The 12,497-nt window shown below is 39.5% G+C and overlaps 1 protein-coding gene across 18 annotated transcripts in view; it reads left to right on the top strand.

Annotated features, from left to right (window-relative positions):
• CADPS2 (calcium dependent secretion activator 2) overlaps nucleotides 1-12,497 on the top strand; it is a 540,447-nt gene that overhangs the window by 514,262 nt on the left and 13,688 nt on the right. For all 18 annotated transcript variants that reach the window (XM_030308335.1, XM_030308333.1, XM_030308325.1 and 15 more), the window contains one exon: nucleotides 315-422. In XM_030308335.1, the coding sequence (XP_030164195.1) occupies nucleotides 315-422 (108 nt within the window). The remainder of the gene's footprint in view (nucleotides 1-314; nucleotides 423-12,497) is intronic.

The following is a 12,497-nucleotide window of genomic DNA, read 5'->3' as shown; positions in this document are numbered from 1 at the left end:
ACTGCTTGGCATATTAACCATTCAAGATAGCCATTAAAGAAAAAAGATACCTAGTAGTTTACAGCCACACGTCTCTACTCATTTTCATAATGATGAATAACCGTGACCTCAAGTTACAGACACCAGTAATAAACTTTTATTTATTTTAATTGCAGAATTTACTGAAGGTGCTCATTGTTGATTTTGGTCTTGAGCATAATTTACTAATGTAATTTTTGAAATGATATGTGAATTACTTTTTAAGGTTGTGTTTTAATAATGTTTTCACAATTGAGACCTGATATTTTATTCCCCATGCTTTTCCCCTACCACAGAAACCAGGAATGGATCTGGCAGACACCTATATCATGTTTGTTCGGCAAAACCAGGATATTCTTCGAGAAAAGGTCAATGAGGAAATGTATATAGAAAAGCTGTTTGATGTAAGTAACTGCCCTCGCAAGGCTTCCTGGCATCATAGAAATATGTGCAGGGAAAATTGCATTTTGATGATATGTTTGCAAAGCAGACTCCTTTTCTGATCCCCTTTCTTCTATGCGGCTAATACAGTTGATAGTTTTATTTCTCTGACTGTTGACAGAAGGCTTAATTGGCTTCTTTTGTATGTGGAAAGTGTCACTGTTAGAATGGAGGTCTCAAAAACCTTCTAAGGTTAATTTTAACGAGCAGAATGATAACCAGTTTACCATTATGTACAGCATCGGTCCGCTTGCCTTTGTGCATTCCCTCAACAGGATAATGCTGGCATGGAGTTGGCCCCTCCTCGTAAAGTTTTGCGAGTCAGCGTCATGCTCCTTAGTTGCACAAAGACATAAGCTTCAGTAAAGCCAAATATCCACCACCAATCTACTGTTATTGAACACTTTCCCCTTGATTTACAGCACTGGCATATGCTAACGGTATCACCCTGCGGTTTTATCAGCACAAAAGTCTTCATTTCCACAAGGCAACGCCTAGAAGTAGGGGGGTGTGGTTTTAGAGAGCTTGATCATTAAGTTTCATTTATCTGGTATCTGTAAAGGAAACTAAGAGAGCAATCCATTTCAATAACAATGTTGTCATTCATTTGTAATTATTTAACAGTCAATTCAAAGGAAGTGGTGCTTTTGCTTGTGTTGGAACTTCCCAGAATTCACCACAATGCTGATGCTGAAATGGAATATTTGCTTTGAACTGTATTTATTTATGTACATCTCCCCTGCATTTTGGAAATGATTTTCTGGCAGTTTCATTTAATTATGCAAGTTGCCGCAAATGTTTTCATAACAGCAATTCACGGGCTTCGCGGTGACACTTCAGCTGTGGCAGTTACAGAAGGTCCTGCTACGTCATCATCTCCTTCATGGTCTGTTGTGTCAGTGTTCACTGTTTGTCAGATCCGGTGGTCAACATGAGTCTCCTCTTTCATATTTTATGCTTCTAGCCTCTACCCAGGCTGTTTTACAATAAAAGTATCATCTGTTTTAATAAGCTAAGTGTTAATATGTGTGAAAAGAATGATTTCCTAAAAGCTTTGATGCCCTGCAGGGGTAGAAAAATTATCATCTATCCAGCTGGCTCTTTTACAAAATACTGGAACCGTATTAGCAACTTCTGCTTCCATTTGGTATTGCTCTGAATTTACAAGCATATGTTTTACTTCCAAATTCTCTTTTACCTTTTTGCTTATGTGGTAATTTTCACAAATGTTGAACAGAATAGGGAAATTGGATTGATGTTATTTCCTTTATGTTTATTCTTAGTATAGCTGAAGCATGTTTTCTATGATGAGAAAAGATAGAATCATCTGGAAATAGGCCATTATAGGGAGGGAGGTAGGGGTGTGTGTGTGTGTGTGTGTGTGTGTGTGTGTGTGTGTTCTTAACATCTTCAACTTTTTGCCTTGATGACCTATTTACTACAAAGCCAGCCATCAGTTCATAACAGAGGTAGAATTTTTTCGCTATAAAGATATTCCCTACTTCATCTCTCTCACATTCACCAAACTTTCTTTGAAGACATTTTGTGTGACAACAATAACCAACAGAGCTGACTGAAGTAGAGTCAACATTAAAAGGGCCAACATTAAAATTATGTCTAGTTTAGGGGGCACCTGGCTGGCTCCGTCGGTAGAGCACATGACTCTTGATCTTAGGGTCATGAGTTCAAGCCCCACATTGGGCATAGAGCTTTCTTTAAAAAATGTAAAAGTATGTCTAGGTTAATTGCCCTGGTTATGTACACTTTCCTTTGATACCTAAGCGTCTGACATGGCGGTAAGTTTGCTTATGAAAAGAACTCTTGACAAGCAACCGTTCTGTTTTGGTTGTGAAGGTTTTGTCATTTTGCATATCCCCAGTAGAACAGTGGACTTGTTACTTGTGAAATAGTTATAATGTCCTTAAACATTCTAATATTTTTAAATTGCACATTTTTATTACTGTAATTAAAAATAAAAAGTAGACCCTAATTCTATTGATATGTCATCAAGAATAACATGTATGAGGGGTACTAAGAGCCCCTAATTAGCCAAGACTGAATTTGCCTCAATTATAGTTAGTAAATGAGAGGTTATCAAGTATGTGTTGAAAGGTAAAACAGAATGTGTATCTTAAGCAACAGATCATTACTGAGAGACATTATATAATTATTGGAAATCCTCTTGGCTGGAACTTAAAATAATATTGTTAGATGTCAAGAAACAGTTGAAAATAATGACCCTATAAATACTGTTGGCAACCTTAGTCTATTACAGATAAAAGATTGAAGAGAACAATTTTTTTCAGGCATCACGACAAACTTTTGCTATTTCAATTAAAATAAGAAGGAAAGGAAAGGAGAGGAGAGGAGAGGAGAGGAGAGGAGAGGAAAGGAGAGGGAAGGAGAGGGAAGGGAAGAAAGGAGAGGAGTGGGGGGAGGAGAAGGGGGGAGAAGGGAGGGGAAGAGACAGAGACTCCTAACTTCAGACACAGAGGAAAATGTGCATATACACATACATGCACACGCACTGCAGTGAATCAATACTTGTGGTTTAACCAACCCGGGTAAGGGTGTAGGGCATCCAGCTTCTGGTCATTCAGTATGAGAACTTCACTCCTTAAGAAGGATATTCTTTTGACCCAAACGAGATTCGCTCTATTTTGGAAATCCCACAAATTACATTTTTATATAAAACAGTTATTCCGAAGACATACTTTCATCCTGCCTTTGATGCCGACACTTTAAAAAAGAACTCGTGTGTTTTACTAAGTAATCTTTTTCTGCATGATGCTCTGCTCACAGAAAAGACTATTGAAAGTTCTGTGAAACTTTCCCTGAGAGTAGTAATTACCTGTATTTCTGGCCTCAGAAACGTTTTGATCAATTAAGCATCTTAATGGCTCATGATATTTGTGGTGAAATACTTTAGGGTTCTATTTGCATAATTGTACCAGTGCCTAAGGCCAAATAATGACCATTACCCTAGATTTGTGTCCATCGCTTTGCATGCATCTACAAAAACAGTACCTCCTACGGTCATCCATGTACAACTCGTGAAGCCATAAGCCATGGTCCGGTTTCCTGAGCATCTTGCACTGCAATTATTATTGTTCTAGCCTCCATGGAAAGGGATTTTGTTTCCTTAACTTCAGAGTCTTAAAGACAGGAATGATTAAAATTTGTATTACCTTCAAGACCCTAAATATAGGATGACCTTTAGACTTTTACATTAAATTTTAAAATATTAAAGCCAAATGTACCCTTGAAAGATCAAAAAGAGATCATATTAGGACAAAGAACCAAGACATTCTACTTCAGTCTATAAGTAGTTAAACTTCTGAAACATTTTCTGCATAACACAGAAATAACTTTTCAAAAGTATAAATAAACAATGGCAGATCCATGCTGCTAATAGAAGGAACCGAGTTTGTTTTAAGGTATATCCCTAATCTTCTCAAATTATCAAAATAATAATACTGGCCCTAGCTGTCATCACTAGCATTCCCAGGGCACCTCCATGTACCAGGAAATGTGCTACGTGCTTGACCTATATCATTTCTAACCTGCTGAGCTAGATGCCATCATCTCCATTTGTGCTGATTTTCAGGTTAAGGAATCTCCCACTCATAGAAGATAAGTGACTTATGAATTGTTGAATCAGACTTTGAAATTGTGTCTCTCCAGTTTCAAGGTCTCTGCTATCTCCACCATAAAGTCTATGCTATCTCCACCATACTTTAGACTTACAAAACCTGAAATGGTAACACAGTACCATGGGAGAGGCCTGGACCAGGAATCCAGATCTCTGAGTTCCAGCCACGGTTCTGCCATTGATTGTCAGAGTGAGTGTCAAGAAGTTATGTCACCTCCCTAAGACTCAGTATAGTTAGTACATACAGACTGAAGAAATTGGTCCAAAACTCCAGACGGTTTCTGAAATATCTTCCAGATTTTAAAACAACTAAATTAAATTAGTTTCAGTTATGTTAGCAGTGATGACAAAAATTACCGGATTGGTTGGATGCTAAGCCTTGCACCCCAGAGTAGCAGTTCTTAAGGTGTTTTGTTTTGTTTTGTCATGGCCAAGTGAAAGCAGGTATCCCACCCAAGAATCAACAGCAAGTGCAATAGATAAAGAAAAAAAAGAGATTCTGTATAAAAGAATAGCTGTACCATGACATTCTGTGTATCTACCACCAGGGCTCTGAACCCCTTTAGAAAAATAGTTGGAACTCATCCATTCCATATTCATGCAAAATCTTTCTGAGCGACCAGAGTATTTTAAACAGAGACTGTCTCTTTCTCTCAAGCCGTCATCGTTACACATGCTGAGTTTAAAATCTCCATGTTAGGGGCGCCTGGGTGGCTCAATCACTTAAGCGGCCGACTTCAGCTCAGGTCATGATCTCGCAGTCGGTGAGTTCGAGCCCCGTGTCGGGCTCTGTGCTGACAGCTCAGAGCCTGGAGCCTGTTTCAGATTCTGTGTCTCCCTCTCTCTGACCCTCCCCCGTTCATGCTCTGTCTCTCTCTGTCTAAAAAATAAAAATAATAAAAATAAAAAAATAAAATCTCCATGTTAAATTTACATTTTCAATTTAGAAAAAATGTGCCTTATCTGGGTAAGAAAAATCTTAAAGTTCTCCTATAGTGATAGAGGTCATGGATGCGCCAAATGGTTTTTCAGCTTTCTATGCAATCTCTCTTACCCTAGTGTGTTTTTTTCTTACATATTAAACACCATTGTCAGCAACCTTTTTATAAAGTTTTTATCAAATCGATACCATTTACAATCGTCTAATCCCGATATAGAAGTATGACAAAGATCTTCTAATTCTTAAGACCCATTTTTAAATGTCTACTGTGATGTTTCTTCCCACACACTCAGGCTTCAGGACACGCAGTGCTAGCCACAGGTTCCCATGTGTCGGGAGAGAGGCTGGGTAGTTCCCGCGAGACTCTGGTTTGGACAGTGGTGGTGTTTCCAGAGTCAAAACTGACCTGTGCAGTAATTGCCCAAGAGCACGCGCTGTGGTCCTTTCCTAATGTCCAAGAATATTACAACCTGGAGGTAGTTAGGGGTTGACTGAAATACATCTTATTGTCCAGGATGCACACTAAACCCACCTACCTCTTTAAATCTTTGTATATTTATTGGGCATTGCCCTTCTTGAGTCCCTTTGAAACAATTTCATTTCAGCTCTCATGTTGCTGAAGACACATCAGGGTGCAGTATTTAATTGGTAAATCATGCAGATTAAATGTTCTCATGTGTTATAAACTGATTAAATATTTAATTGTTGAGGAGTTTCATCTCAATGAGATTTTTTTTAAATATTGTGGTGATGTCTTATAAAATTAAAAGTAATTCTTTAAATGATAGTTAATCAGTTATATTCATCCAAATAGTTTTTTATAAAGGATTAATTTCTCAGGACTTTTCCTTGAAAAGAATTCTTTTCAGTAAAGCGACTCTACATTAAACACTGTAAGTAAAACTGACCTACACTATCTACGTGAATTCGGAAGCCATCCTAAGATACGATAACATACAAAGGAAAAAAAAACTGAACCTGTGACAAGAGACTATATTTCTCAAAATAAAAGTCATTTCCCATTTCTGTGCTCTCGTCTCTGACTCTGAAATAAGAAAGGGCAGAAATGCTCAGAATTTTTGAATGCAGTTTCACACCAGTGCCCAAACTTTGTGACTCCGGAATTTATTCATCCTCAGTAAGATCAGCACTACTATTCTTAACTTCCTTAAAGATTCAGTTTATTATCATGTTGATTTTCACAAGAATAGTTGAAATCAACAGAGCTTGGATAATAGTGGCTGCTAGATGAAACTTTCCTACCGTGATGCCCTCCATGATATGTATTTAAAGCTGACTCTACTGTTTCAGTCCTTTGGATAAATTTCTTTGTGTGTGCAATCAGCCTCTTTATTGGGAATGCAGGCTGCAGCCCAGTAAGACTGAAAACTTCTTTGTCTTCTTGCGTTTCTTATAATTCTAAGATATTATAGATATATTCTCTAGTATGTGAATGTTAATTTAAAAAGAGCAGTTTTCTTCTTTTCAATAATCGTTTACTTTCAAATGACTAGGAAGTTGTTCTATAAACTACATAAATCAGTCTAGATTCCCATTACAGAGGATGTTCTCTTTGGTTTTGCCTCTGTATAAAAAGAATTCAAATATAAAACATTAACTGTTGGACCATTATGCCCAACCATGATTTTCCTGTCACCAATCAAAATTAAAGGTTACTATCACTCTCATATCAAAGCCATTATGTTCCTTCATCGATAGGAAAGGCTGGATGATACGTTCAATGATGGACTCGAGGCTATTTGAGGTAATGTATTTCTAAACATGGTTGTGCTACAGACTAAACATGGTTTAGTACCTCATTGCGTCCTAAAGGTGGATAAAAAGTTTGATCTCCACTTGTTATCTGTGTTACTTTTGACACTGTTAGTGGCTTTGATACAGCATTCCCCAGGTGTTTGGGTTTTTGTGTTTAATTGTCTATATTTCCGCTTCATTTTACCTGCAGTATTTGGTCTCACGCTGAAGTTCTTTGACCTCTTTTAAGATAGTCCTAGTCAGACGTGTTCTGCGGAGCATCTTGTCTGCCTCAGTAAACGCCCTCCACAGCTTGCTCCTTAGCGGTTCGTTTCCTCAGAGTTTGTTTCTGTTTAAAACCTCTGCTCTCGAATTACGGCTGTCTGGTTCGTTTTTGTTAATAACCTTTATTTTAATGTTAAGCTATTATTTGTAAGTATAAGAATTTATTGAAGAGTCTACTTTTTGATGTACGGTGGGTGCCGGAATAGCTCTGGCAAGTCCAGACGCAGCCCAGCGCCGCCAGAGGCCCTCATTTGAATCTAAGCTGTGGGTGAATTAAAACCTGGGAAACTTGAGATACGCGTGCCTAATTGCCTAAAAGAAACTCCGAGAGAAAGTGTATTGTAGCGTGTTGATCTTATTTCTTTGATAATTCAAAAGAATCTTCAAGAAATATGTGGGCTTCTTCCTTATATTCCTGAAATGTGATCATGAAACACAATGGTCATTTGGCACATTCCCAGAAATAGACGTCTTTGCATGAGGCACCTGGACATATGTGGCAGGTCTGGTAGAATCAGCTAATTAACAACACAGGCTTAAACAGGCACCTCATCTGGCAGTGCAGTTAGTTGCCTGATGGTGCTCAGCAGGACTGGGTAGTGCTTTTTATTTTTCTATCCTAATGGTCTGCTGCCCACCTAATTTTGCCTTATTGTCAGTCACTACTTACCGCAGCTTGGGGCCCTCCCAGGAGGCTAAATTATTATCAAAGGATTAGGGAGATGTAGCCTCGCAGCTCTGACATTTCTGATTGCTTGTCTATGCCAGAACACTAATTAGCTGTGACTAATTAAGAAAAATGTCCCTGCCATAGAAAACCATTTAAAAGAACTGAGAAGTGGAAAAAGCAATTCAGAAGCTGAGCAGTGCTCAGATTTGCCGATGCTCTTTAGATTTCCACCAGAGCCTTAACTCACCTTTAATTGTGCTCAGAATTTAAAAAAAAGAGAAAGAAAGAAAGAAAGAAAGAAAATCTCACATGTGAACTGATCTGAGGTTGTGCTTGAATAGGAAGAAAAAAAAATTGTTGATCACGTAACCTCTCTTAGCGAGGGTAAAATTGTCTCTGATGAATGGAAGATGACAAAACTTTCATTTTCATGGAGACATTTTGCTAAACCCCAAATGTGTAAATGTGCATTAGCATTCATTCACCCAAGCCAATAACAATGACTTAATGGTCATTGAAGGAAGTTAGAATATTCCCTGGACTGATGCTCTAAAAGATGGTTCAAATGATCACAAGCAGCACATTGAGCATTTTAGAAGTTATTTAGTATTGATTTCATGCCGCTTCCACATTTAAGACAGTCTGGAAATTGTGGCTTCTCCACGCACAGCCTGGTGTTTCCACAGTGATTTTACATGCTTGTACCGCAACTGGCCACCAGTGACTTATTACTGAAAATACCCGGGACTCCCCTGAGACCAGTGTCTCTATCAGTTGACCAGTGCAATGTTTTCATAGAACTGGTAACTACTACTCTCCTTCTCTTCCAACCTAACTTCATCAGCAAATGTCACACGGTCTAAGGCCACTTCCCGTGGTGGCTTTTTGAGCTCCTCCTCTGTCAGCCCCCTCCTATGCAAGCCTTCCCTGCATCCCTGGCAGTGCCTCTCATGAGTGGACACAGCAGTGACAGCCAGCCAGACTGCCAGCCACCGTTGACTAAGTCCAACTGGAAAAAAAAAAAATCTGTGTAAGGAAGGAGTTGTTGTGGCAAACCATTATTCGATGTGTCTACTGAATGCATTGAAAGGAAACTCTATAAAAGAATAATATCCAAAGGTACTTACCAGCACCTAGAGAGAGCCCTTACTTAATTTCCTGATTACGGCCCAGCCCTAAGTAAGAGACCATCTAAATTTTACTGTGTTCATACAAGCAAAATATTTTGTTTGAAATAAAATTCTAACCCCATCTCACCTGAACTTTCATGCTAGTTTTTAAACCCATTTTCCCTTTTCCTCTTGATGGAGAAAAAGCAGGTAGCCAGCATCCTCTAGGGAATAATCCTTCCTATATATGAAGACTGTTATTAAGGCACTTGTCATACTTGTCTACTCCAGGATAAATAATCCCTGTTTGTTTAACTTCTCTTCATAGGCCCCTTTCCTAGCCCTCTAATCATCTTCGGGGTTGTCCTTTGAAACTTCTCTAAGCGTTCTCTGTCATGCTTAGGGTTTTGAGTCAGGAATGGGATGCAGTGTTTGAATGTGGTTGAACAAGATTCTTTCAAGCCACGTTCCTACTTACGCAGTCTAATATATGGCGTCCCCATACTTTTCCTCTGCAGATCCTCAGAAATTTGGTTCTGTATACTCCCCACAGCTCCTTTTGTTGGCTTTCCCCTCAGTGACTGCCCATACTATACGCATATAATGTGTATGTTTATTGATGTAGAATGTCCGTTCAGTTGATGTGTTGGATGCATGAGGAAACCTCCCATTCACGTCATGTGTATGGGATAGTGTATGCGATAGTGGTGAATACTGGGACCGAAAGGTTTGGTCCTGGGGTGGCGCCTGGGTGGCTCAGTCGGTTCAGCATCCTACTTCAGCTCAGGTCATGATCTCACAGTACGTGAGTTTGAGCCCCATATTGGGCTCTAGGCTGTCAGCACAGAGCCCGCTTTGGATCATCTGTGCCCCTCTCTCTCTGCCTCTCTCTCTCTCTCTCTCTCTCAAAAATAAACATTAAAAAAACATTTGGCATTGTTTTATCCCACACAGATGGATATCTCTGTCATAGTGACGATGGGATTCTCATTAAAGTAGGAAATTGAAACTCCTCTTATTAACCATTTATTCCCCCCCCCCAAGTATTTATTTTGTAGAGGCCACATGCTATGTGGCAGCGTTTAACAGGATACACCAAGTCCCTGTCTTAAAGAAGCTTACATTCTTATGATCAAATGGGCCTTTTGAAAAAGTTAATTTCTCATTAAAATGTTTGACATTTTCATCTCCAGAATTAACATTAACATATTTTCTTTGAAATGGCTGTATTATGGAAAACTAAAATTTAATTCCCTTCCAAGAGAGATAATAGTGATTCAAGAAATTAATTTATTTACCTGTGTCAAGTGGAAGATTGGAAACTTGCCAAAAATTAGGGCCGGTGCAAGGTTCATCCCCACACAGCTCCACTGTTTGCAGTATCAAACGCCATGACTGCAAGATAAGGGCACACTCTTCCTCTTTACCCTTCGTGAGTTCTTTGCTCAAAAGCCAGGCTTGTTTCAGGTCCCAGGAGAGTTGTCACGTTCCCTTAGACTGAAACCAACGATGCCATAGCAGTGATACTTTTCTGCCTTAAAAAAAAAAAAAAAAGAGCTCTTGTACAAAACCAGCAAGGATAGAAGTCACCCAGGACATGTCACTTGGTGGTCAAAATGCACAGGCAGCACTGCCAGCCGTCCTCCAGATAGGCTCCACAGCCGTCAATAACCCGTAGGAATGGGGCCCAGTACCCCAGGGCATATGCTGGTGAGGCAGCTCCCTGCTTGCATGACAGACTCCCAGAGCCGAGCACATCAACACCTGAACACGTGGTATTATTAGATCTGGTGTCTGTAAACTATGTATGTGGATACTCGTGTATGTCATAGACCTAGGGGTTTGTTAGTTTACAGTACTTTCTCCTTTATTTAATTCATCACTTACGTGAAATTAGACGGTCACATTTAAAGCTCCGTTTTAGTCCTATGTTAAGTTTCTTTAGCTAAACGCCATCATTTACTTTTTGGTGATTTCTACAACTTTCACATCTCTTAAATTATTTCTCTATCAATGAGACATGCCATTCAGATCAACAAACTGGCTCTGATACTCTCCTATCCTTTCTCTATTAAAAACCTCACTCTCACTATTACGTATGTAACACTGTATATCTCCAAGTATTCTAAAGCATTCTAGTCCTTCGACAAATATGCAATGCATGCTGTGTGCCAGTCTGTGAAGGGCTGGAGATAGCAGTAAAAATAAGACTTGGTTGCTGCCTTGCGTTTACACATAGCCCATTGAGACAGACGTATAGCACATGGTGCAATATTTATATAGATGTCGGTACAGAGTTCTAGGAGCAGGAACTGTAAGAGCGTCGAATTCTGCCTAGTAGGAGATAGTGTTGGCTTCCTAGCAGAAGTAATGGTTGAAATGAGTTTCAAAGGCTGACGTGGATCTGGCCGGGGAAGCATACTTTGGGATAGAAGTCCAGACGGAGGGACCGACATGACCGGAAATCCCAGACTTAGAGAACCCCAACATGCAGCAGGGGACCGGGTCTTTCCGTTTGCTAGGGATGGATCCTGTGAGAGTGAGCCAGGAGTTGGAGACTCCTGGAGCTGCCATGGAGGATGATAGCTAGTGAGTTCAGTCCTTACAGCACTCTCCAAAAGTCATTTTGAAATGACGGTCTCCCATTTCTGTAAGGAAACTTCAGTTTCAGTTTCCAGGAAGACCTACTAATAGTTAATCCTCAGGCCTAGATTTTTCTCTCCAGCTTGTGCCATCCAATACAAGCCCTTCCAGGAGTCTGATACATATTTTTATTCAGATACTACATTATGAATTTAAATGCAATCCTGAACAAAATTGTGTACCAAAATGCCTCATTGAACCAGATGAAAAGGTCATAGTGCCCAAATGAACCATTCAGAGACTATGTGCCCCAAACTGGTACCTACAGCAATATAACTGGACTGACTACTGAGTTTGGCCAAGCCAATGATTAGTCATTTAAGTCAAAAAATTAGTCAAACCAGCATGCATCCCATCATTTGTCATGAAGTAGGAGAGAGGGGAACGGCTGATTATCTGAAACTTTCACTTTGTAATGAATCTTTTTAACACCAGGAAAAGGGCCCCAGAATAAACTTACAGAGGCACTTGCCTACTTGATAATAATGAAGAATAAAGAACAGTATTGATGTCAATGCTCTTTGTGTAGCGTGGGAAAAGATAGGCTAGTTTGATAATACTATTTCCAGGACATTTTGGAATGAAGGGAATTTTCGATTAATGAGACGTGCTTGTACAACTCCCAGTTTATGGAACTTATCCTGTTATGTAACTTGTATCTTGTAACTTAAGAAGATCTAATTCATCTAGAAATATCTTGGTATTTACACATTTTTTTGTCAGTTTTTTTAAAGTAATCTCTACACCCAATGTGGGGCTCAAACTCATGACCCAGAGATCAAGAGTTGGATGCTCTACTGACTGAGCTAGCCAGGCACCCCTACCTTTTTTTTAAACACACAAACAAAAAAATATGGTGGCACCTGGGTGGCTCATTCGGTTAAGTGTCCAACTCTTGGTTTCTGCTCAGGTCATGATCTCATGGTTCATGGAATTGAGCCTTGCATTGGGCTCTGTGCTGACAGTGTGGAGGCTGCTTGGGAT

The sequence above is a fragment of the Lynx canadensis genome, chromosome A2 (assembly GCF_007474595.2).
Source record: "Lynx canadensis isolate LIC74 chromosome A2, mLynCan4.pri.v2, whole genome shotgun sequence".
In the NCBI taxonomy this organism is placed as follows: domain Eukaryota; kingdom Metazoa; phylum Chordata; class Mammalia; order Carnivora; family Felidae; genus Lynx; species Lynx canadensis.
This window is presented reverse-complemented; position numbering and strand designations above follow the sequence as displayed.